The sequence below is a fragment of the Stenella coeruleoalba genome, assembly GCF_951394435.1.
Source record: "Stenella coeruleoalba genome assembly, chromosome: 10".
NCBI lineage: Eukaryota > Metazoa > Chordata > Mammalia > Artiodactyla > Delphinidae > Stenella > Stenella coeruleoalba.
The window spans coordinates 16205334-16229983 of NC_137156.1; the positions used below are offsets into that span (position 1 = coordinate 16205334).

The window sequence follows — 24650 nt, forward strand, 5'->3', positions numbered from 1 at the left end:
ACCACTTACATTAATACATTGTGATGAACCAGGACATTTCAGCTTGGATACCTTTGGCTTTAGGTAGCAAAAGACTCAACCAAAAGCAGCTTGAACCGTAAGGGTTTTATGATCTCACATAATAAGAAGTCTGGAGGTTGTCAGTTCTAGTTAGATTCATTTCATGGCAACAACGTCTTCTATGAAACACGGTCCTTTTGATGCTGCTGTTCTTTCTTTGTGGCAATATTGCTATAGTAGCAATAGTTTCAGGTATTATATGCACTTATGACGACAGCCAATGAAGAGAGGTATTACTCTCATAATTCTCTTCTTAGTAGAGAGGAGAATCATTCCTCTTAATGCCAACTGCATACCACTGGCTAGAATTGGATCCCAAAATCAGACCTAAAAGTTACTTACTAGCAAGGAGAATGAAAACATCATGACTGACTTAGACTATTTTTTAACCTGCCCTGGGACTTTGGGAGACTCCTTCCTGAGCACAGTGCCTCAAAGGATTGACAACAAACAAAATCAGGTCTTTGCCAGCAAGAAAAAAAGGCGTGGGTTGGGAGAAGGGATCTGAGTTGGAAAGCAATAGTGAGCATACCTTGTTTCTCAGAATCTAATAGGAGACGCACATAAACCAAGAGATTGTGATAACGGAATATGATACAGTCTATGACAGGGAAGCGTATAGGGCACTACAGCAGAACACAAGAGAAAAACTTAAGTCCTAAAGTTGCAGTGGTTAGAAAAGACTTTTCTGGAGGAAATGGCGTCTAAGTCGTTACCTGAAGAATGAGTGGAAATCAGGCAATTATTAGTCATTGAGCCGTGCTCCCTTTTCCCACATTTATAAGAGGTCAAAACCTAGCCATCATGGTGTATCCAGGACTATTTTAAGAAGAATTTTAGGGCAAAAGTTGTGGATTCAATACCCAATCAGACTTAAGCCCCATTACCTATAGCTATAACAACTAATGTTCAAAATGATCCTTATTCTTCAAGTGAAAGTTATATAATAACTTTCCAAGTGCCATATATTTTTGGTAAGAAACACTTTTATCTTTGTAGGAGTCTAAGAATCAGGACTTGGAATTGTGCTGCCGTAACCTCTTCTGTAAAAAACAACCATTACTTACCTGATGCCCTGTAGTGAGAAGTGTTTAGTAGACCAAAACCTAGGATGGCTTTCATTACTCAGGAAGCACCTGTGAGAGACCTTTCCCGTTTGATTAAAATGCAAAGCATATACAGTTGGCCCTTTGTATGGAAGGATTCCACATCTTTGGGTTTGCATCCGCGGGTTTCAATCAACTGTGGATCGAAAATAAGCTGGGGGGGGGGGGTGGGGGGGATTCCAGAAAGCTCTAAAAAGCAAAACTTAAATTAGCCTCACAGACAACTGTTTACATAGTATTTACAACTATTTACACAGCATTTACATTGTATTAGGTATCATAAGTAATCTAGAGTTGATTTAAAATATATGGGAGGATGTGTGAAGGTTATATGCAAATACTACGCCATTTCATATAAGGGACCTGAGCATCCTTGGATTTGGGTATCTGTGGTGTCCTGGAACTAATCCCCGCTTCTTACCGAGGAATGACTGTACCTGGGACTAACCATTCTGCTATGTTATTTTACCTTTACTTGCATTCTTTAAGCTCTTTCTTCTTGAGTTTCAATTGAATTAATTAATTAATTTAGAGAGAAGACTATCAAGTGTTTTTCCTTCTTCCGATGATTAGGAAGTGAGAGTCCATTTTCTGTCCTCTACTAGTATTTTTGCATGTTTTTCTTCTCTTTAAATAATACCAGTATCTTATATTCTTTAAAACTGATACTGCTTCCTGCGCAGAGTTCACGAAGTGACTCACTTTTGGCTTCTAGTCCTTGTTCTCCACAGGCATAGACATTGTATTAGGAGATTGATACTCTGTTTTTTTTCTTGTTACTGGGAGAATGTTTGCAAGATTAACCACGTATTTCAAGTAGGAAAAGGGTGTAGTAGAGTTTACAGATAAATTCTTTTTTTTTTAACATCTTTATTGGAGTATAATTGCTTTACAGTGGTGTGTTTAGTTTCTGCTGTATAACAAAGTGAATCAGTTATACGGATACATATATCCCCATATCCCCTCCCTCTTGCGTCTCCCTCCAACCCTCCCTATCTCACCCCTCTAGGTGGTCACAAAGCACCGAGCTGATCGCCCTGTGCTATGTGGCTGCTTCCCACTAGCTATCTATTTTACATTTGGTAGCGTATATATGTTCATGCCACTCTCTCACTTCGTCCCAGCTTCCCCCTCCCCCTCCCCATGTCCTCAAGTCCGTTCTCTACGTCTGCGTCTTTATTCCTGCCCTGCCCCTAGGTTCATCAGTACTGTTTTTTTTTAGATTCCATATATATGCATTAGCATACAGTATTTGTTTTTCTCTTCCTGACTTATACAAATAAATTCTTGATGAACTAGGACTCATACAATGTACAATGGTAATTCTTAATTAAGAATTTATAATTGATATTGCCTTATGTTTTAATTTTCTCTTTCCTCATCTTGCTGAAAACAAAACAAAATCTAAGTTCAAAAATGTAATAATTACAATTGAAATAAAAATTTCAGGCATATTCTTTATTGAGCCTTTAAAATACCTTCTCACAAAATATTACAAGGTGAGTACGTGGGAGAAGTCAGAGTCACCTGTGTGGGCTGGTTACTGTAAAGCCCAAATGTGAGAAGTATATTATCTATATTAGCAGGCTATTTGAAAAATCCATCTGTGATACTAATTTTGATCATATATGAACTTTTAATAAAATTTACCTTCACTTCTTTAAAAAAAGAAAGAAAACCTAAGTGTAAGGAAAATGATTTATAGGATATTTATAAAGCATTTAATAGAAAAGACAGATTTTTTCCACTTGTTTTGCAGGGGGGAGATCAGGAATTCTGATTGGATCATGCTTAATTTGAGATGCTTACAAGATACCTGAGTTGATATGTTTGTATATATGAGGTTGAGGTTTGAGAGAGGTACCAGGAATCCTTAACCTGGTATATAAAGCCATGAGACCAAAGAAGTTCGCCTAGGGAATTAGGGTAGATAGAGAAGAAGACCAAGGACTAGGATCCAGCAGAGGAGGCTCAGTCGAGGTGGAAGAAAGCAGGAGAGTGTTTTGTCTCAGCAGGCAAGTGAAGGATATGTTTCAAGAAGAGGGATTGATCAGCTGTGTAAGTACTGCTGAGAGATTGAGTCAGATGAAGACGGAGAATTGATCGGCTGGATTTGTCAAGAGGGAGTGAGCTGGTGGTGGTTCTTGATGAGCAGTTGCAGTGGAGAGGTGGGGATATAGGACTGATTTGAGTGGACTTAAAATGGAATGAGAGTGAGACAGAGTACAGATTGCATCTTAAAGGAGGTTTGCTATAAAGGGAAGCAGAAATGGAGCTAAAGCTGTGTGGGGAAAGGTTTAGAATCAAAGGAGAGTTTTTTTGTGTTTCTAAGATTGGCTGTTACTGCATATTTATATGCTGTTGGATATGATCCATTATAGAGGTAAAAATTGCTTAGTAGAAGGAAAGAGGGTAATTATGGGAGCAGAGTATACAAGAGGGACCGGGATCTAGCACACAGGCAGAAGCATTGGGCTTACATGGCAGTAAGGACAGTGGATTTATTTTAACAGATGTTGGTACAGAGCAGGTAGTTTGATAGATGCAGTGGTGGAAAGAAAGAGCAATTCTCTTCTGATTGCCTCTGTTTTTCAGTGAAATAAGAAGCGAGGTCATTTGCTGAGAACCTTAACGGAGAGAGGCCATGTTAGAGCAATATAAAATGTTTGCTTTATTTTCTAAATAATATTTAGGAAATATATTCTTCCCTTAGCTGTTGAGTTTTTGTTGTTGTTATGGTGGTTAGCAATCTATGCCCATACATTTTATTTCAACAGGGAGAACCGAATTTCACTAGGACTTGTATGGTATAAATCAGATTCTGCCCTCTCCCCTCCTACCGCCTTTTGAGGGTGGGGATTTGAAATTTAGTAACCTATGTTTTGGTCCTTCTCCTTGTTCTAGTTCTTTAATTTTTCGGTGATAGAGAGGGAAGATGGTTTCGTCGAGTTCAGTTATGTTTTGCAGCACCTGCTTGCTTCCAGGACTTGGGAGTAGTTGAAAATGCATTCCTAATGCAGTGAAGTGTTCCAACTTCTGAAGCTCCAGTGGCCTACCTACCCCCCTGGTGAAAGTGACCCGAGTGGAGACATGCTTTTGTTCAGGTTTTAAGTGAAGTCTTGTCCTTCCCCTTCAGTAGGTGTACAGATCTCCTGCATTTCTTCTGTTTTCTTTGAGTACTTCAGAGTATCCTTTTTGCTCTAAGTAGTAGAGACCAATGTTAACTCCTCTTTTATTCTCGTATTCCATTTTTTAGCTTGCTTCTCTGAACTTCATTTTCCTCATTTGTAAAGTAAGAATCCCTCACAGGGTCTTGAAGATTTCATGAGGCAGCATGTGATGTATGTGAAAATTGCTCTGGAAAAGCCTAAAGCAGTATAAAAAGCAAAATCCTGTTGTCATGATGGTAATTTTTGTTATTCTCTAGAAGACATGGACCATCCTTTAGACTCTTGGGTTTCACCTTACAGGGGCATTCATTTCTTGTTTTCTTATTTCTTTTCTGTTAGGGACTTAACGTAGTGACTTGAGTATTATTCGAGATTTTGATGTGTGGGGTTGAAATTTGAACATTGCAAAACTGGAGGTGGGAGGAAGGAAACTGAATTTATTGCCTGCTTTCTTTTATTTTATTCTAACTTTTTAAAACCACAAACTTTCCCTTTTACCACAGTTTTACAAACGGATACGTGAAAGCATAAACCAGAATTTAAAATATTAAAACTGAACTTTCTTCTTATATTTTCATTTGCTAATTTTCAAGTCTATTACAGATCAGCTGGGTGTAAAAAGATTGAACATACATTGCAGCTTTTTGGGGGGAATTTTCAAAGAAATTTTTCTTCTTATTCTAATTAAATACAATTTACTAATTGAGAAAGAAAAGAATTTCTAATGATGTTATTTGCCACTGTGGTATTTTTTCTTAATCTTGGTGGCAAATGCTACCTTTTTGGGGCAGATATTTCTTATGTCAACCAAGATTTTTAGTGCTGGAATACGTATCAGGGTTCATCTTGTTTAACCATTTTCATGTATATGTGAGAAAATTAATGCTCAGAGACAAAGACGATTTGTCTTGCTGTCAATTCATGGTACAGCTGGGACCTGAATTTAGGTTTCTGGACAGCGTCAGATTTTCCTTCTTGAACTGCCCTGCCACTTAAATCTCACAGTTGGGTTTGCAGAAAGAACGAGAGAAGTTGCCCATATACAGTACAGGAGAGCAAACAGAGGTGCATTCTGTGCACTCTTCATGCTTTTTAATTTTCCTGTCCTTTCAGTGGTATAAATGGTAATTAATTGCCACAAAATATAGAAAATAAACAAGTTTTGTGATGTTCTCTTGGAATGTCTTCAGTAATGATTCTGACTTACTTGGTCTTTTCAGTGTCATTCCATTTACCTCCAACAAAGATGGTCAGGGGACAACATACAGTTTTGTTTCTACAAGCGTGCATTGGGGTTCTTCCAGCTAACTGTGACATCCTGTTTACATACCACGGGTTAAAACCGCTTTCATGTGGGTTCTGAGATATAGGGAGTTTGAAAAGGCTTTAGAGATGGTTACCACAGTTTTACTTCTCTTCCCCTTTTTGTTTACTGGGAAATCTCTGGTTATTTAGTTCTAGAGTATTTTTTATTAGAGATTTATTTTAACTTTGTTGTAAAATACAATGATAAGTTTTAAAATTGCAGAACAACGTATAGGTTAGGGAACTATTTTAAAGCAGAGACCCCTGTCACTGTCCCCCCAGTTCAAGAAATGAAACATTGCTAGCCACTCTGGAAACCCCTTTACGTTCGCCATCACAGTCACAGCTCTCTCCCTGTCTCCATAGATGAGCACTGTCTTGACTTTTATAATAATCACTTCTGTATGGCTTTATACCTTACGGCTTTATCACCCACGTTTTGTTTTTAGACAGTGCAGTTAAATCTTGCCCATTTAAGAAAAAAACCTGAAGTGTATTTTAAATCTCTCTTAATCAATAGGTTCCCCTTCTAGCTCTTTCTTTTCCTTATAACTTACCTGTTGAAGAACTTGGGCCTTTTGACCTGCGAGCTCTCCGTAGTCCAGATTTTGCTGATTGCATATTCAAGTGCAGTTCAGCACCTTCCTCTGTCCTCTGTTTTTGTTGCAAATTGGCAGCTTGTTATAGAGCCTTGGCAGGATGTTAGGGTGAATTGTATTCTTTCATTGGGAGGCTCGTAACGTGTGGTGGTTTCTCCGTTTTCGATGCTACCAGCCGTTGATGTATAACGCCGTGAGTCATTATTTCTTTGGGGTTTGGAAAATGATGACATTCTATTATATCATCTTGTCAGAGATTAGCTGTAATAATTTGATAAGGAGATGTCTCCCCTCATTAGCTATTTACTCACTGGTAGAGTTTATAGAGAAAGGCAGGATAAATTCTAGATTCCCTTATTTACCTGATTTCTAAGATAATAAATTGGATCCTATCATTCTCAGAAGGTAACTGATAGCCCCCTCCCCTTTTTTTTTTAAAGTATGATTAGAAACTCATGATTTTAAACATATTTGGGCTTCAGTCAAGGGCGATTCTTACCCAAGTTCAAATTGTCCTGTCTTTGGCCACTGTGATCCCCTTCAGGTTGATTTCTGTGTCCTTTTGACATGACCCTGGTATTCTTTTTTTTTTTCCTGGTACGCGGGCCTCTCACTGTTGTGGCCTCTCCCGTTGCGGAGCACAGGCTCTGGACGCGCAGGCTCAGCGGCCATGGCTCACGGGCCCAGCCGCTCCGCCACATGTGGGATCCTCCTGGACCGGGGCATGAACCCGTGTCCCCTGCATCGGCAGGCGGACTCTCAACAACTGCGCCACCAGGGAAGCCCGACCCTGGTATTCTTTGATAGCTTCCTTGCTCTCAGGTGGTTTGATAAGATGTTCCAAGCTCATCGTGTACATTTCTCATCCCAGACATGGAATCAACCATTTCTCGAAGAAGCCCTGGTTCCTTCAGTGGGAAATGGCATTTCATCGCCACATCTGGGTACTTTGCTTCTGTTGTTGGTTATTGTTCCTAGGCTTTTCCACTCTTTTCAGTGGACACATCCACACTTAAACACAACTTTTAAGATAAAATACCTCATGAGTTCATATTGACATTTCCAATTTACATTTAAGATTATAGAGTTTTACCTTAATCTCATATATTACGTATATATTTCCTTCCTTCTTCACCAAGAATCCTAGTTCTCAAGAACATAGGGGATGATAGAATTATCCCATAGTCCTCATTAGCTTTATTCCGCTTTATTTATTTATTATTTTTTTTCCTCCAAACAGTTTTATTAAAGATAACAAAGTTCTGTATACAAAGTGAGCTAAACCTGTTGCTTCAAACATGATACTTCCCTTAACTAGTGTTTTGATAAGTCAATCCATAGAGTGTCGAAAAGCAGCTTACTATAGAATTAATAGAAAAGTGCCCAATGCACATTACATGAATGGCCTAATCACTGGAACTCTGATAGTTCTGTAAGATAATTAACGTAAGGTACAATTGAGTCTCTATGACAAGCTGCTGGAGAACTGATACGGGATGTCTTATACATACAATAGTTTCAGAATAATAATAGTACTTGTACATACATCACCAGTCATGATTACTGAAAAAATTAAAAGGATTGTTTTGCAAATGCTATATCCCCATTCTCCTCCCAGATATTTTTAATGGGAATTCTGTATCTACATTGTCAAATCATATAGTCATTACATACTCAGTTTCTCACTTTTAACCCTTATTTGATATTCATTCCATAAATAACTATGTACTTAATGCCTGCCACAGAGACCCCATGTAAATACACTTCTAGTTATTTTTGGTGGTTTGAAGCCCGTTTTAGTAGGTTCCTTAGGAAGGGCCCCTAGGAGCAACAGTCTCTTAGTCGTGGTATGTTGATACTACTTAGTGCTCCTTATACTGTATATCCAGTCAGTTTTGCTGGATATAAAATTCTTGGGTCACATGTTCTTTCTGGCATAGAGCACTGGTTTCAAAGTCTGGTGGCAGTGTAATTTTTTCCCCTCCTTATAAGTAATGCGTTCTTTTTGCCTAGAAGCTCAAAGGAGTTTTTTCTTTTTCTTAAAGTCCAGTAATTTTATTAGAATGTCTCTTGGTGTTGGTTGTTCTTATTGTTCTGGGGTAATGTTCTCAGGTATATAGTATAATCTTCCAATATATGGACAAAACTTTTAAACTTTTTAATGTAAATTTTCTTGGATTATAATTTTTAGTATTCCCTTCCCTTGCCTTCAGGTTTCTTTTTCTTCATCAGGAACTCTTCTTATTCATATGATAGATTGTCTTTGCCTATCTTCAGTAATTGTTACTTTCTTTTGAATCCTGTGGTCTTGCTGAACTACCTTGTTAGTTCTAGTAGCTTTTTATTCCTTTAGGATTTTATCCATATTTGATCATTTCATTTGTGAAGAAACCCTTTTGATTCCTTTTCTCTGTGATTGTATGCCTTTTCTTTCCTTATGCCTTAGCAAGGGCCTCCATTATAATATTGACTAAAAGTGGTAAGAATGGGCATCCTTGCCTTGTTTCTCATCTTAGGGAGAAAACATGATGTTAGCTGTAGGTTTATTATAGATATCCTTTATCAATTTGAGGAAGTTCTCCTCTAATTTTAGTTTGCTGAGACTTTTTTCATGAATGGATTTTGAGATTTGTCAAATGCTTTTTCTGCTTTTGTTGAGATGATCATTTGGTTTTTCTTTTTCAGTGTGTTAATACAGCAAATGTGGTTCTATTTTTAGGAGCTCTGATTCTAGTTTGCTTAGGGGGTGATAGAAAGGATGCTAAGATCACGATTGGCTGAGGAATGGCTTCCTCTTGAGAATATGGGAGTTCTTTCAGGTGTGGTGATTGTGGCCCTGTGGTGGCTTTAAGTCATTCGGTGGCACTGCTCTGCTTACCTGGTTGCAGTGCTAATGCTCACAGGTGCACATATAAGACCTTCTACTTTTATGTTGGGAGCTGTACTTGAGGTCATAACTTGTAGGTGACTCTGGAAGCCAATTGCTGTGAGGACAGGGGACTCAAATCACTGTTTGTCCATCTTTAATTACGGAGATCAGCTTTTTCTAGGCTCCTTTCACCTTTGATTTATAGGTTTTCTTTGGAAAAGTCACTTTTTTTTAAAGTTTTACACAAATGCTCCATGACTTCGGTTACTCATGTTCCCTTTCCCATGTATAAACTATGTCTTCTCTGGAATTTTGGGAAGGCGCAGAGATGTTTCTGTTCATTTGGTCATCTCAGCTCTCTGCTGGGATCAAAGTACATAATTTGGCTTTACCTTTTTTTTTTCTTTTTTTTGCGGTACACAGGCCTCTCACTGCTGTGGCCTCTCCCGTTGCGGAGCGCAGGCTCCTGACGCGCAGGCTCAGTGGCCATGGCTCACGGGCCCAGCCGCTCCGCGGCATGTGGGATCTTCCTGGACTGGGGCACGAACTCGTGTCCCCTGCACTGGCAGGCGGACTCTCAACCACTGCGCCACCAGGGAATCCCTGGCTTTACCTTTTAGAAGGTGTAAGAATATAGTAAATTTCCACACCTATATTTTGTATTTTAAGTGAGGCACTGGTGACCGCAGCTGCTGTGGTTCCAGTTGTAACATGCTCCTCCACAGCAGTTTTTCTGCAGTAATTCTGAATGTAATTCTCTTATTTCTTTCAAGTCCCATTTCTTTTTTTTCTAGCTTCAAATTAAGGATTTTAAAATATTATTTATGTGACCATAGCAGTCTAATTTTTTTTTCATGTGTAAAAATACAGGTAATATGTAGTACCTTATTAGTTCTGAGATAAAAATGAGGGAATATCAGTCTAATAGAGTGTTGGTTTTCTCTCTTTTTCTCATATATATATATAGGTATGTATGTGTATACTCCTGTGCATTAGTAAAATATAGTTACTTAAAGGGCCAGTTAATTGATTAATTTCAGTAGAATTCAGAGAAGAATCTCCAGAGGGAAATGGAACTTTTAAATTAACCACAGATGTCAGCTAGCCTTAATAATTAAAAAAGCATCCCAAGAATGACATGCTTTGTTTCTACATATAAAGGGAAATGGATAATTAATAGGATTATACAGTTAAAGCAAACCAAATCTTTCTTTTCATCTTTAACGTATATAATTTTTCACCCCACATATTTCATACTTGCTACATAGTGATTGTTCCATAAGTATTAGTTGATTAAATAAAATTTTTTAAATTGCTGCGGTCCTCTGTGTTGTTTTTCGTGTATACATACAGCCTTGTCATTGTTTTTTCTGTTCCCCGTGGTGACAACATTGAACATGGAAGAGACACTCTGAACATGTTTCGTGTGGCTCAGAGGGAGCCTGTAGTCTCTTTCTGTATGACTCTGCTGATAATAATGAAGTAATAATGAAGAAATCCTCTCTTTAGTTTATTATGGTTTAAGTCGTGTTGCTAAATGGTAAATGTCATTTGCTTGGTTATTTCCGTTGATAATTTGAATTGATGTCAAGACTGACGTTGGTATCAGGGTGATGAAGTTTGTCCTTTGCTGGCATTGCAAACAGGAAAAACTTGACAGTTTTTTTTCCCCATCAAAATGGATTTTGTTTTGTACATTGATGTTGGTAAATGGGGCATTTTCACGTAGAAGACAGTGTTTGTTTCACTGAAATTGCTTTGCTTTCTGGGACTAGAGTTGAGTAGTGGCTCCAAGGTTTGTCTGTGACCAGCTATGTTGGTTGCTGCTATAAAAAAAATCTTTTTTTTTCTTGTGAAGTTAAAAAAAAAAAAAGTTGTATTTGTGATCAGTACCTTTCTGAACTGAGGTCAGAGTAATTATAACTAATAGCTGTATTACTTTTCTGAAGATAAAATGAAAATTTAAAAAAAAATTTTAAAGAAAGAGTGATGGAGGGGACAAAGGAGAGAGTTGAAAGGAAAACCGTGCTGTTTAAACACTAAGAAAATTGTTCTTAAGAATATGATAGTAATTCTTATGAACTGTTTATTTGATTTGTAAAAGAGTCTGAGGACTTACCATAAAATTCAAATGTACATAAATGGTGTTGACACTAATCAAAGGTAGTTCCTCTGATTGGATTATCTGTGTTTCTGATGACGAAAAAGATGGATTCCTGCTTAGTGTTGGCCTTATTAAATTTTAAGAGACATAAGCATGGCTCTTAATCACAATTTTAGTTAATGATTGATTCTAGTGTTATTTCCTGTTAATTGGTTTTTCATTCGTTTATTAAATTGCAAGAGGTTTCTTGAAAATGTACTGTGAGGTGTGTAAAATGAATCATATCTAGGCATTGCCCTTAGGGAGCTTATAGTCTTGTAGGGGAGAGAAATCTATTGGAAGAGCTATTGATATATATCTATTGATATAGTATCAATTCTATAGGTCAGTGCTGAAGATTGTAAATCATTTGCCATAAGAACAGTACTGATAATTCCTTCTGAATTAGCTAGTTCAACTAGAATATGTTAAAAATAAGTTTTTTAATAGTGCCCTGAAATACTGATATTCTCTGCCTCTTGCGCCTCCAGTGAAACCTCTTGATCATGCAGGAGTTAGAGCTAGCTGAAAGGCAGTTAAGCAGCTTGACTTAGTCTCTTCTGTTGCCTCAGTCCTGTAGGTGTAAATTAGCCAAAGACACAACTCCGCAGATTCTTATCTTTTCCAGGGCACAAGTGTCTCTTGCTTGGCCACTTTTTAATTGTATTATTTTAAATAACAAAGCACTTTTCTGTTACCTCCTCCAGGGGATCAGTTTTTCCATTAACTAATGCCTCTTTGGAAAAGTGACTTTGAAAAAGATGTGAAAACTTGAAAATTTTGTTTAGGAACCTTTTATAAGCGTTTACAACAGCTTGTTACTCAGACTGTATAAGTCGGTTCTAAATTCTAATTTTTTCTGGGTCTCCCACCAGAAACCAGGTTGGGATCTAATAGTACTGTAGCTCAAACTGTATTCAGGTTGGAACTCTAAATAAGACCAAGTATGCATTTTCCTTCAGAACTTTTATCCCTGTAATCCCATTTTTTAAAAATAAATTTATTTATTTATTTATATTTATTTTTGGCTGCATTGGGTCTTTGGCTGCATTGGGTCTTCGTTGCTGCACACGAGCTTTCTCTAGTTGCGGTGAGCGGGAGCTACTCTTCGTTGCCGTGCGTGGGCTTCTCATTGCGGTGGCTTCTTGTTGCGGAGCACAGGCTCTAGGTGTGCAGGCTTAGCAGTTGTGCCTCGTGGGCTCTAGAGCACAGGCTCAGTAGTTGTGGCGCACGGGCTTAGTTGCTCCATGGCATGTGAGATCTTCCCAGACCAGGGCTTGAACCCGTGTCCTCTGCATTGGCAGGCGGATTCTTAACCACTGCGCCACCAGGGAAGTCCTGTAATCCCATTTTTAATTGGAACCAGAACTGTAAATTTCCCTCGTTCCTTGCTCAAAATATAGATTCCTGTCATAATTTAATTTTGGTCTTTCTTGGTGAATGTGATAATTAGAGTAAACTATAATGAAATGTGAAAATTGGATGGTGACTTGAATAAATGTAACAGCTGATCAGGGCATCTCTTTTCAGTGTCACTTTATTAAGGTCTTCCTATATACTGATGCACCTCGGAATTTTATTTTTAAAAAAACTTCTTTTTCCTTTCTCTCTTTGTTCCTTTCCTCTGTTGAAGGGTATTACCGTCTAAAGTGTTTGCTATGAGTAGAGTATCGGTGTTTTGATCTTAGGGAGGTGAAGTAATTACAGATTTGCTTTTCATTTTATGGGGATAATCTCCATAATAGGAATATGCATGTCATATACTTTAGGTTATTTTTTTTTATGTTAATCCTTTTAAGGAAGGAGTGTTTTACTTACATTAACTAGCTTATCAAGAAGAAAATAATTGATTCAAATACTAAATGCTGTGCAAGTCCTAAATGCAGTTTTTTTTGTTTGTTTGTTTTTACATCTTTATTGGGGTATAATTGCTTTACAGTGTTGTCTTACTTTCTGCTGTACAGCAAAGTGAATCAGCTATTTGTATACATATATCCCCATATCCCCTCCTTCTTGAGCCTCCCTCCCACCTTCCCTATCCCACCCCTCTAGGTGGTGACAAAGCACTGAGCTTATCTCCCTGTGCTATGCAGCTGCTTCCCACTAGCTATCTATTTTACATTTGGTAGTGTATATATGTCAATGCTACTCTCTCACTTCCTCCCAGCCTCCCTTCCCCACCATGTCCTCAAGTCTGTTCTCTACGTCTGTATCTTTATTCCTGCCCTGCCACTAGGTTCATCGGTACCATTTTTGTAGATTCCGTATATATCTAAATGCAGTTTTAAATGTAGTGAGGTATCATATATACAGTGGTCTGATTTTCACTAGCCTCACTCATCTTACTTTGCCTTGGATCTTCAAGTTACATAAAAAAATCCACTGAACCTTACACTTCATGATGTAGGGTAGGGAAAACAATACGTACAACTCTTTGTATGTATGCTCTTAGGTTCAGCAACTGGGGCATGTGAGTCAAAGTGATAAAAGACAGACTAACGGGAAAAACAAAACAGTTGTAATTATGCAAGTATGCAGGAGTTAGAATTTGGTGATTATATACCATCTTAACAAAGGGGGTAAAGAGTGGAGAAGAGTTTAGACAAAGGAAAAAGGGGCTTATTGGGGAGGTGTAAGTTATGAGAAGGTGATTAGGAAATATATGATACATAAGGCTTTTTAGTAAGGCTTGTTATGCAGGTAAGAGTCTGGTGATAAGAGCTGTCTCTGGAGTAGTTCTCTTCCTGGTACTAGAGAGGGAGACACCTTTACAAATGGAAATTTATGTCCTGCTTTTATCCAGATGGGGGAGGGGAGAGAGCTTTTTTCCTGAGTCTGCTGTTTCTTAATTGCCTTCATCTCAAAAGAATTCTTATTCCAAAGTGGCATATTTTGGGGTGGCATATTCTGGTCCCCTTAAATGAGAAAAGAAAGTTCTAGGTGAATGATAACATTACACTAGGTATTATGAGGCCTACTAATCCTTTATTTGAGCCTGCAACAACTCCTCCCATTTGAACTCAGAGCACTAAAGTTATTTTGCAGCATTTCACTTAAAAAATATAATATTAAAGTATATTTTATAATGTACATAATACATTAATATAGTACTCCATGTGTATGATTTATATACAGTTGTATGTATTTAGGTATTTGAGATCCATCTCTTTTTTTTTTTAACTGGTGGGTACCTTGATAAAAAGTTTGGTCGGGCTTCCCTGGTGGCACTGTGGTTAAGAATCCGCCTGCCAATGCAGGGGACATGGGTTTGAGCCCTGGTCCGGGAAGATCCCACATGTTGCAGAGCAGCTAAGCCCGTGAGCCACAACTACTGAAACCCATGTGCCTAGAGCCTGTGCTCTGCAACAAGAGAAGCCACTGCTCTGAGAAGCCTGTGCACCGCGACGAAGAGTAGCCCCCGCTCGCCGCAACTAGAGAAAGCCCGTGCGCAGCAATGAAGACCCAACACAGCCAAAGATAAAAAAAATTAAATAAATTAAAAAAAAAAGTTTGGTAACCACTGCTCTGTAAATTTATTTGTTCTTTTTGATGTTCTAACCTTGTACTTAAAATATTGATTTCTATGTCTGTTCAGTTTGCATATTTCAAACTTTCTTTTTTGGTCTTTTTAACTTCCTGTGTATTCCTTGAGGCACAAATTCCTCTTGGTATCCGACAGACCTCTAAGCATATATTGTACACATAATAGACACAAAATATTTCATTAATGAATTTGTGAAAATCATATATAAAATGAAGTTTTTGATTGTTGTCATTTATTCCAGAAATTTTTGGCATGGCAGTTAGAAATGGTGGTGGTAGATTGAATAGACAAGTTAGAAATATATTGAGAAGTAACAGCTGACACAAGAGAAAGAGAAGAATCAATATATGTGGCTTACTGAGGTTATTTATTATGGGGCCATACAACCTTATGGATCTTGGTAAGCCCTGGCTTAGGACATCATTATATCAAGGCAAAGGGCAGTGATGGATGACTGCCAGTACTGTCTTTACTTTGACCTTGGGCAATCTGTTTAATCTTCTGATCCTCAGTTTCCTCTTTTATAAGTGAAATGATAGGGCTAGAAAATTTTGGTTGTCTCTTACAGATGTGAAATTCTATATCTACTGTGATTATTTAAGGCAATCAACTATGGTTCAGTTAGATTCACTGTATCTTGTGTAATAAGAAATGTAAGCATGCCATGTATTTTAGAAACATTTCCTTGAGAATGGTTACATATGTTTTGCCTGGCATGTAGGCCAGTGTGTAGGGAATAAAGCTTTGGGAGGTGAAAGAAGGCAAATTAGAATGAATAAGTGGAAGCTATCTAGAGGTAGAGTTTAATAAGAAGAACATATGGACAAAAACATGTGTACAGTGATTAAACAGGAAATTTTGAGGTAATGAACTTCCTGCCATTGAGGAAGTAAAGCAGAAGCCACATGACCATTTATAAGGAATATTGTAGAAAATATTAAACATTTGGGTAAAATTTATTTAACTGGGCAACCTTCCTATCCAAGAGGATGTCTGGGAATGTTGGGGAGCACTGTGAGTTTACCTGAAGTAAGTTAGGGAGGTAGATAGGGAGGAATATGGCACATAATCCTCTGAAATTTGTCTTTATCCCAACATGATGGCTCCCGAGAAGCTGGTCCCGGTGCCTTACCACAGATGCTGGGGAATCTTTCCCTTGCCCTGTTTTGGTGTCAGGCTTTTGAAAACAGTGTTATGAGTGTCTTCTTTATTTTCTTAACTCCTTATCCAACAGAGATAACTATTATTTACAATTTGGAATATTTCCTTTCAGAATCCCTGGCAGGATTCAGAGAGAAGCATCTTCCTGTAAGCCTAAGGAATCTTTCCCATTCTCTGAACTTGATTCCCTTTGGAGCAGGAGGCTACCCAGGCCCACCTGGTGCTTTCTCACTGTGTTTCTTATCCTCTCATGAGCGTGCAAGCACAAGTCACCCATTTTCTGATTTCTGCAGGAGGTTCTTCTTCCTACTTCTTGCCATCCCTCCTGTCTTTGGTCTCTCCCCCTTCCCCCATCACTTTTTCCCCTATAGCTTTTTAAAAAAAACATTTTTATACTTCTCATTGAAATTCCCTTTTCTATAATGAACCAACCTTCTTTACGCTGTTAACCTCTTCACAGAAGTCTATGTCCTTGTCAATTATACCTCAATGAAGCTGGGAAGAAAAAAAGTCCATGCCCTGTTCTCACCATCTTTCTTAAAGTCACAGAATCCTTTCTTCAAACAAAATATTTCACAGACTCTTGATAGGTAGAGCAGATGAAAGCACAGTAACAGGATGTAGGAGGAAGAGGAAGTTTCTGGTCCTGCTTCCTCAGCCCGCTCTGTGTCCCTGGCCTGGTCCCTCAGGGACTTCACTGGGAGTCAGCGTTCCACAGCCCTGCATTCAGAGAATCTACCTCTCCTTCATAACTGGGTACCCTTGGGTCTCTTTACATGGCCACATGCTTCTTCTCCCACAGGGCTGCTCGCAGCTGTCCTCACTACCTCGGCATCTCTGTTCTTCCCCTGCACGCAAAAACCTGGGTTGTAAGGCCTATTTCTTCCTTTTCTCACTAGATTGCGAGAACACCTTGAGGGTAGAGACTATCCTTTTATTTTTTTGTTCCCTTGTGTTTAGCATGTGGTGAATGACTGAATGGTAGAATGGAAAAATAAAATGCCGAATTAATGACTTTTAAATAAATAATAGTCCTTATAGGTGAACCCAGGAACTTGTATTGCAGTAAGCACAATAAAGGAAACCTATTGAACCTGAAATCAAGTGGGAATTTCTTCACTGGTTTTATAGGGCCAGTTCATCAGGGAATGGCAAGTTGTTATATCCAGATACACTTTAAAGAAATGACTGCTGTGTCTAAAAGGATTAACTATTGTACTATGGTAATCTGCCTCAGGTGCCTACTTTGCCACTGTTACTAAGTGTTGAGAAACTTTTACCCTTTGGACTCCTCTTTTCTAGTGCAATGAAGACCATTCCCCGTGTGGTAACATTCTTTCTTCTCATGGGGCATAAAATGTGCAATTACGTTTTTAGCTTTGTTGGTTAAAATAATATTCAGTATTGTGACCCTGAGATTAAACCCCAGTTACTTTGGATTAGAATGTCTCCAGACAGCCCCAGTTACCTATTTGAATATATCTGTTTGCATTATTTTTTTAGACTGATAAATCCTATCAAGACTTAGAGTAACTTTATTTTCAACTTTTGGTGGCTCCTAGCCTAACTCTGCAAGTCTTGATAACAGTCATGTATGGAGACAGTTGCATTGTTGCTGCCAACTCTTTCCTCCTTGACTGGTTGTTCCAAAATTTAAAAGAAGGGCATTGTGGTTATGGAAATAGATCACAAACATAGATCCTTAGTTGTTTTATCTTAGATAATCTGCTGAGGTGTTTTTATGAGTTTCACATGGCTATATGCCTGCACATAAATACTTAAAATAGTGTCCTCTCACTTGAGTATTTGAATGCAGACAGTACTCACTTGCAGAGTAGTTAAGAGTGCTTGCTTTGCATAGAAACAGATTGTTTTGACCCTTCTTCCAGTACTGCTGTTTTAAGAGGGGTATCAATATACATTTAGAAATTAAAAAATCAGATGTATATTTAAGAATACTTTTTCATAAAAGAAAATTTTGATTGAAGACTTAGATATTACTATAAGTATTTTTATATAGGTTACATATCAATTTGCAGGAAGGATATAAGGAATAAGAGAAATGAACATGGAGAAGAAGCAACATTTCCTCTTTATCTGCTACTTATAGGGAACTGAGTTTTTCTTGATGGATCCATTAATTTACTACTCTTCTATTAGACTGTGATTTTGTTCACAAGACTCAGGAAAACAAGAGCTGTGAAATATTAAATTGTGTTTCTACTTTGAAGACATTCAATATGTTATAATCTGTGTCAGTTTCTGTGTTGTTTTAATCAAGAAATGTTTGCTCCAATGTTTATTACACAATCAAAGCTCAGGTTTGATTTATGTTCTGAAATGTAGGATTCAAGGACTCAGGAGATCCTGGGTGCTCATCCCAGCTCCAGCACTAAATCCACAAAGTGTGGAACTTTGGACCTCGACCATTGCACGTCTTCTTGAATATCAGTTTTCTCATCTGTGAGATCATGATATTATATCATCTTTATGCGTTTTCTATGATGCTGTGAATTTTAAGATTCTGTACAAATTATTTCTTTCATTTGGTGCTTGGCAGAAAAGAAGAAAATGTTTCATTATGTTTTCTTTATTACTCAAGTTAATGCTGTAGACAAGGATACATCTCTGTTCTAATTTAGAAATGCGTTTCAAGAAAATATGAATGATTCTATTGAATTAACTTTACATTCAATTTTCATTTTACTATATGTGCTGCCGAAGCGAGCACTCAATTTTCATTTTAATTGACAATTTCAAGGCTATCTAAAATGAAAACATGGACATTTATAGTATTTTAAAATTCCTTAAGGTATTATTCTTATCAGCATTCATATGTTGAAGGATAAGGCTTTAAAAAATATGTCTGTGCTGGGTACATTTCTAAAGAAAAAATATTCAGGCCTTATTTCAGGCTTATGAACCTGAGCAAAGTTCACTAAACAAGAAGAACAGGATGTAAGAAAGGAATGTTTAGAACAAGAACACTCTGAGAAATTGCATTAAAACTTTTGATACTTTATTTGGTCACAGAGTGTAGCATCAATATTCCATAGCTGGGGCATGATTTTTGGCTTATAGTTCTGGTCTACTCTAGCATTTTAAAGCCAAATTCAATAAAAGTGTGAAATAATATTTTAAATAAATGATTTAAACATCTCTATTTTGAAATTTCCTCTTAATTTTCTGGGGTTCTGCTTACTCCCTAAAATCAGTCTTGGACTGTTCTTTCATGACCTGGTCTAGTGTTGATAAAGTCAGCAGAACGCTTTCCCTGGGTTGTTGTATATTGGCTATACTGTTTTCAAATATGTTATACAACTAACTATATAATGGTGACCTTGATGAAGTACATATAAATGCTAATCATGATTATTATTGCTGTTATAGTATGGTTGGTGGTGATATTAGCTCTTTTTGTTTTTGACGCTAATATTTTTTAGCCTATGGGAATGCTTCTACATTGCTAAAGAACCTTACAGTTTTGTACTCAATAAGGATTCTCTCCACGCCTTTAGGGATTGTTGCATCCACTGTCATCAAGCATCACTTTGGAATACATTTCAAAAATCTACCCCCAGCTCTATTGCCAGCCAGCTGAATTGCATCCAGAGACTTGATGGGCATTAGCAGAACCTCAGACTGGGTGTGTCATATTGGAATCTCCTTCTATCCCAGTACTCAGCTTCTGCTGACAGCTAGTGGCACCACTTTTCTTTTATCTTCTTAGACTAGGGATCGGCAGCCTCTGGCCTTTGGGCCAAGTCTGACCTGCTGCTTGTTTTATTTATTTATTTATTTAATTTTTTGGCTGCGTTGGGTCTTCGTTTCTGTGCAAGGGCTTTCTCTAGCTGCGGCAAGCGGGGGGCCACTCTTCATTACCGTGCGCGGGCCTCTCATTGTCGCGGCCTCTCTTGTTGCGGAGCACAGGCTCCAGACGCGCAGGCTCAGTAGCTGTGGCTCACGGGCCTATTTGCTCCGCGGCATGTGGGATCTTCCCAGACCAGGGCTCGAACCCGTGTCCCGTGCATTAGCAGGCAGATTCTCAACTACTGCGCCACCAGGGAAGCCCTTGCTGCTTGTTTTTAAAAAAGTTTTATTGGAACAGAGATGTACCCATTTGTTTAAGTATTGTGTCGATCTGCTTTTGCTCTAAGGTGGCAGAGTTAAGCAGTTACAACAGAGACCTGTGATCACCAAAGCCTGAAGTAATTTACTCTCTGGCTTTTTTTAGAAAATGTCTGTTAATCCCTGCCTCAGACTCAAAACCTTGACATCACCTTTGATTCATCCTTGGGGTTTCTCAAGTATATTCTAGCAGGAGAACTCATCTCCTTTTAACTTTTTTTTTTTTTTAATCCTCCCCATGTGTTCAGGTCCTCACATCCTTTTGCCTAGGGTATTAAATGAATTTCCCCAACCACTGGCTTCTTTTCCCCGTGTATTTCATTTTGCACCTTGCCACCAGGGGCCTGTTCTCAAAGTTTGGCTTTACTCTGTGTCCAGTCTGCCACCAAAATTTAAATTTTCCCCACTGCCCACTACATTGGAGCCTGTCCAGCCTTTTGTGTAAGGCTCCTTCCACAATATGAGCCCTGTGTCTCTCTTACATAGAAATTCTTTCTATAATGAAATGCTTTCCCCTAACTTCCTCCCTCCTTGCCTTTGTCCGTGGTGTAACAACTGCCTGGAGCTTTTCCTGCCTCCATTTCACCCTCTCCAACTCCTGTCTCCCCTTAAAATCCTCTCAACTTTTTTCATAAAGCTTTTTACTGTATTTTTCTGTGTGCATATTCTTTGTCCCTCCATGATGTGTTGCCTGTACATCTTTCTGTCACGTTAGGGCATTTTACTTGATGCTGTGTTGTTTATGTTCTTTTACATCTCATCTCATCCATTATAAACCAGAAGCTCATTGAGTGTAAAGTGCCTGTCTTCCTCTTACTGTGGTCCCTTAAACACTCACTATCATGTCTTAGACGTGCTTAATAATTAAGTAATTGAATCACATTACTGGAAGCCAGCTTTCTTTTTTTTAAAAAAATAAATTTATTTTATTTTTATTTATTTTTTGCTGCGTTGGGTCTTTGTTGTTGCGTGCGGGCTTTCTCTAGTTGCGGCGAGCAGGGGCTACTCTTCGTTTCGGGTCGGTGCGCGGGCTTCTTACTGCAGTGGCTTCTCTTGTTGAGGAGCACGGGCTCTAGGCATGCAGCCTTCAGTTGTTGTGACTTGAGGGCTCAGTAGTTGTGGCTTGCGGGCTCTAGAGTGCATGCTCAGTAGTTGTGGTACACAGGCTTAGCTGTTCCGCGGCATGTGGGATCTTCCTGGACCAGGGCTCGAACCCGTGTCCCCTGCATTGTCAGGGAGATTCTTAACCACTGCGCCACCAGGGAAACCCTGGAAGCCAGCTTTTTAATTTGGATTTAATAATTGGTGACCTCACAGACCCTTGAACATTTGGCAGTGATTCTAGGTGCATAGCTAAAGTTTGGGAAGAAACCAGATGTTATTTCCTTGTACATGTTATTAATGTAAATGGAAAGATTTTTTTGTTTGATAAGGTATTTCACATTTACTACAAGAAAACTATTTGTGTGCAATGGTGTGCTTGGTACTGATAAAAAAAAAAAAAAGAAAAAGTAAAACCAAGTGGCAGAGCCAGACAGTAATTCTCTTGGATATGTTAAGCAATCTACCAACGTCAGATTTTCTTGATTCTATTAACAAGCTTTTTCAGGATTCCAAATGGAAAAGTTATACCAGAGTACCTTAAGAAGTTACGGAAGTGAAATGCTTATGGATGCTGTTAAACTAGTATTTTGTCCTCTGCCCGTTCGTTCATTTAATCATTCTCTGCACACTTCCCAGGGGTTTTGATGTGGCTGTTGATCACCCATAGCTAGTTCTGTTAACCATCCCCTGCCACCTTTTTTAGGCTTTCGGTTCTGAATTTGTAGCCTGGAAAAAGTTGACAGAAACAAAAAAGGGTGTCAGATATAGAGACTTTTCACTTCATGGTGGTGTAGTCTAAAAGTTACAAGTCTGGAAACTGGACTGCTGATTCCCTTAGCTTTCTCAGTTGGTTTCAGAAACCTAGACATTGCCCGGGGTGGGGGGCTCAGAAACACAATTGGTGTACAAAACACAATACCCGAGCAACCAGGGGAAAAAGTAAACAGAGCATCACACGTCCCAAACCCACATACTTGAAGAAGAATTGAAGACTTAAAATTTTAATATAAATGGGTAAAGAATATGAATAGTTTCTAGGAAAAGTTGTTAGCTCTGCTTGGTCTACCACTGTCTTCTAGCACAGAATCAATGTTTGCTGTATGCCTGTGTGCCCAGACAAATGATTACCACCCACATAAAATGTATCCCAACTTCCTCCTAAGTAAAGAAATGCCTAATATAAAATAACCAGACATGTATACCTTTGAACCAACGTGTCTACTTCTTAGAATTTGTTAGGGAAATTTAGCATAAATTTCGCATCTAGGTTTTTATAATCCAGAAATACTGTCTCAAATATTCAAAGATTATCTATCCATCCACATGTGTTTGTACGTGTATGTGTGTGCATATGTCTATATGCATGTGTATTGTGAAAAAATTTGTAATAGTGAAAACTTGGAAATAACCTAAATGCCTATCAGAACACAAATAGTTAAGCTATAGTATACCCACATTGTAACCTTTATAAAGGATGAGGTTCCACTGCTGGGTGTATATCTAGGATATATAAATACTAATTCAAAGAGATATGTGCATCCCCAATGTTCTTAGCAGCATTGTTTGCAATTGCCAATATAAGGAAGCAGCCTGAGTGTCCCTCAGCAACTGAATGGATAAAGAAGATGTGGTGTATAGACACACACACACACACACACACACACACACACACACACACACACACACACACACAGTGGAATACTACTCAGCCATAAAAAAGAACAAATTTGTGCCATTTGTAACAATAGGGATGGACATGGAAGGTATTATGCTAAGTGAAATAAGTCAGAGAAAGACAAATACTGTATGATATCACTTATATGTGGAATCTAAAAAATAAAACAAACTAGTGAATTTAACAAAAAATAACAGATACATAAAACAAGTGGTTACCAGTGGGGAGAAGGAAGGGGTTCGGGCAAGATAGGGGTAAGGGATTAAGAGGTACAAACTACTATGTATAAAGTAAATAAGCTATAAGCTGTTGGGGATATATTGTATAACATGGGGAATATAGCCAGTATTTTATAATAACTATAAATGGTGTATAACCTTTAAAAATTGTGAATCACTATGCTGTACACCTGTAACTTCAATAATACTTCAACTAAACTTCAATTGAAAAAGTAAAATACAAAAAAAAAAGGGGTGAGGCTGATCTTTAACTAAAGAAACAAAAGGAAAGATACACAAGGTGTATTGGATGGAAGTTGTAAAACAAAATATTGTTTCATCTTTGTGTATTTATAGTGAACAGAGGTCTAGTTATACATCATACCTGCATATGAGAGGGATTGTCTGGACATAAGCATAAATAATCTATAAGTTGTAGACAGTCTCTGAGGAACAGAAGTGAGGAGATGTGTGAATTCTCAGGATAGAGGGAGTATTATACCTTCTATTTCTTACTCTTCTGTTCAATTTTTTCAATGTATATTTTACTTTTATACTAGACAAAAGACTGGGAAATCATGTATTATGTTTTAATATTAATATTTAAAATAATGAATGATTTAAAATAATTGAATGGCTAATGTCTATCTGGAAAATGTGGTTTTGAAGAACGATTTATATCCTTGAATATTCTATATAAGTAAAATTTTTTGTTTTATAATGAGGCTGTAATGAAAGACATTATCAGATTGGACTGCCATTGTGTTGTTTATGGTGTGTTAAATAGACACATAGTTCAGAAGTCTTATTATAATGCATTTTTTTGAAGCAGTTGTAAGAAAATCCTGTTTGATGCTAGATGGTCATGTTATGTTTTAGGGAACTTACGTGCACTAACATCAGTTTCCAAGGGTACGCCTGTGAGGAAAAGAGTTAACACTGTTTTCTCTTCAATCTTTTAGAAAAGCTCAAGAGGAGAACAAGAAAGTAGTGCTTGCTGGATGTGTTCCTCAAGCGCAGCCTCGCCAGGACTACCTTAAAGGGCTGAGCATCATAGGGGTAAGCTTGCACCTGATAGGAAAAAAGACAGTCCTACATTGTTAAAACTTGCCATGGCTCCACATTTTATTTTCTATGTCTAGGTTATTTACAAGCTAGGTTACACTTCTGGCTGTCCTTAACATACTTTCCCTATTGCCACGGAAACTTTGTCACGTCTGTGTAACATCTGAACCTACTGCGAAAACATGTTCTAGTTTCTCTCATTTAAAAAGAAAAAATTACACAATAAAAAGCCATAGTATGGAATTTAAGGTCGTTAATTATAACCTGGTCTTTATCTGTGTGTCCAGCACTATCTCTTGCCATATCATACTATATAGGTGTCTTTTTTGGAATGTCCCACTTCCATCTTACTCATCTCCCAAGATGTGGCTTCACCATTACCCCTTCTCTCAGCCTGACCTGACTGCTCTGCGCAGGCCTCGATAATCCTGTCTCTGGGTTCCTTTCACTTACTATGCAGTTACCTTTCATTTGATCTCTCAGCATTTCACAGAGTTGTATTT

The 24650-nt window shown here is 38.1% G+C and overlaps 1 protein-coding gene across 11 annotated transcripts in view; it reads left to right on the forward strand.

Moving 5' to 3' along the window:
• The window catches only part of CDKAL1 (CDKAL1 threonylcarbamoyladenosine tRNA methylthiotransferase), an 819912-nt gene that overhangs the window by 141908 nt on the left and 653354 nt on the right, over nucleotides 1-24650 (forward strand). For all 11 annotated transcript variants that reach the window (XR_013830328.1, XR_013830329.1, XR_013830330.1 and 8 more), the window contains one exon: nucleotides 24045-24141. Coding sequence is in view for 8 of the 11 variants with exons in the window: in XM_079935371.1 (XP_079791497.1) it covers nucleotides 24045-24141 (97 nt within the window). In the remaining 3 variants the exon portion in view is untranslated. The remainder of the gene's footprint in view (nucleotides 1-24044; nucleotides 24142-24650) is intronic.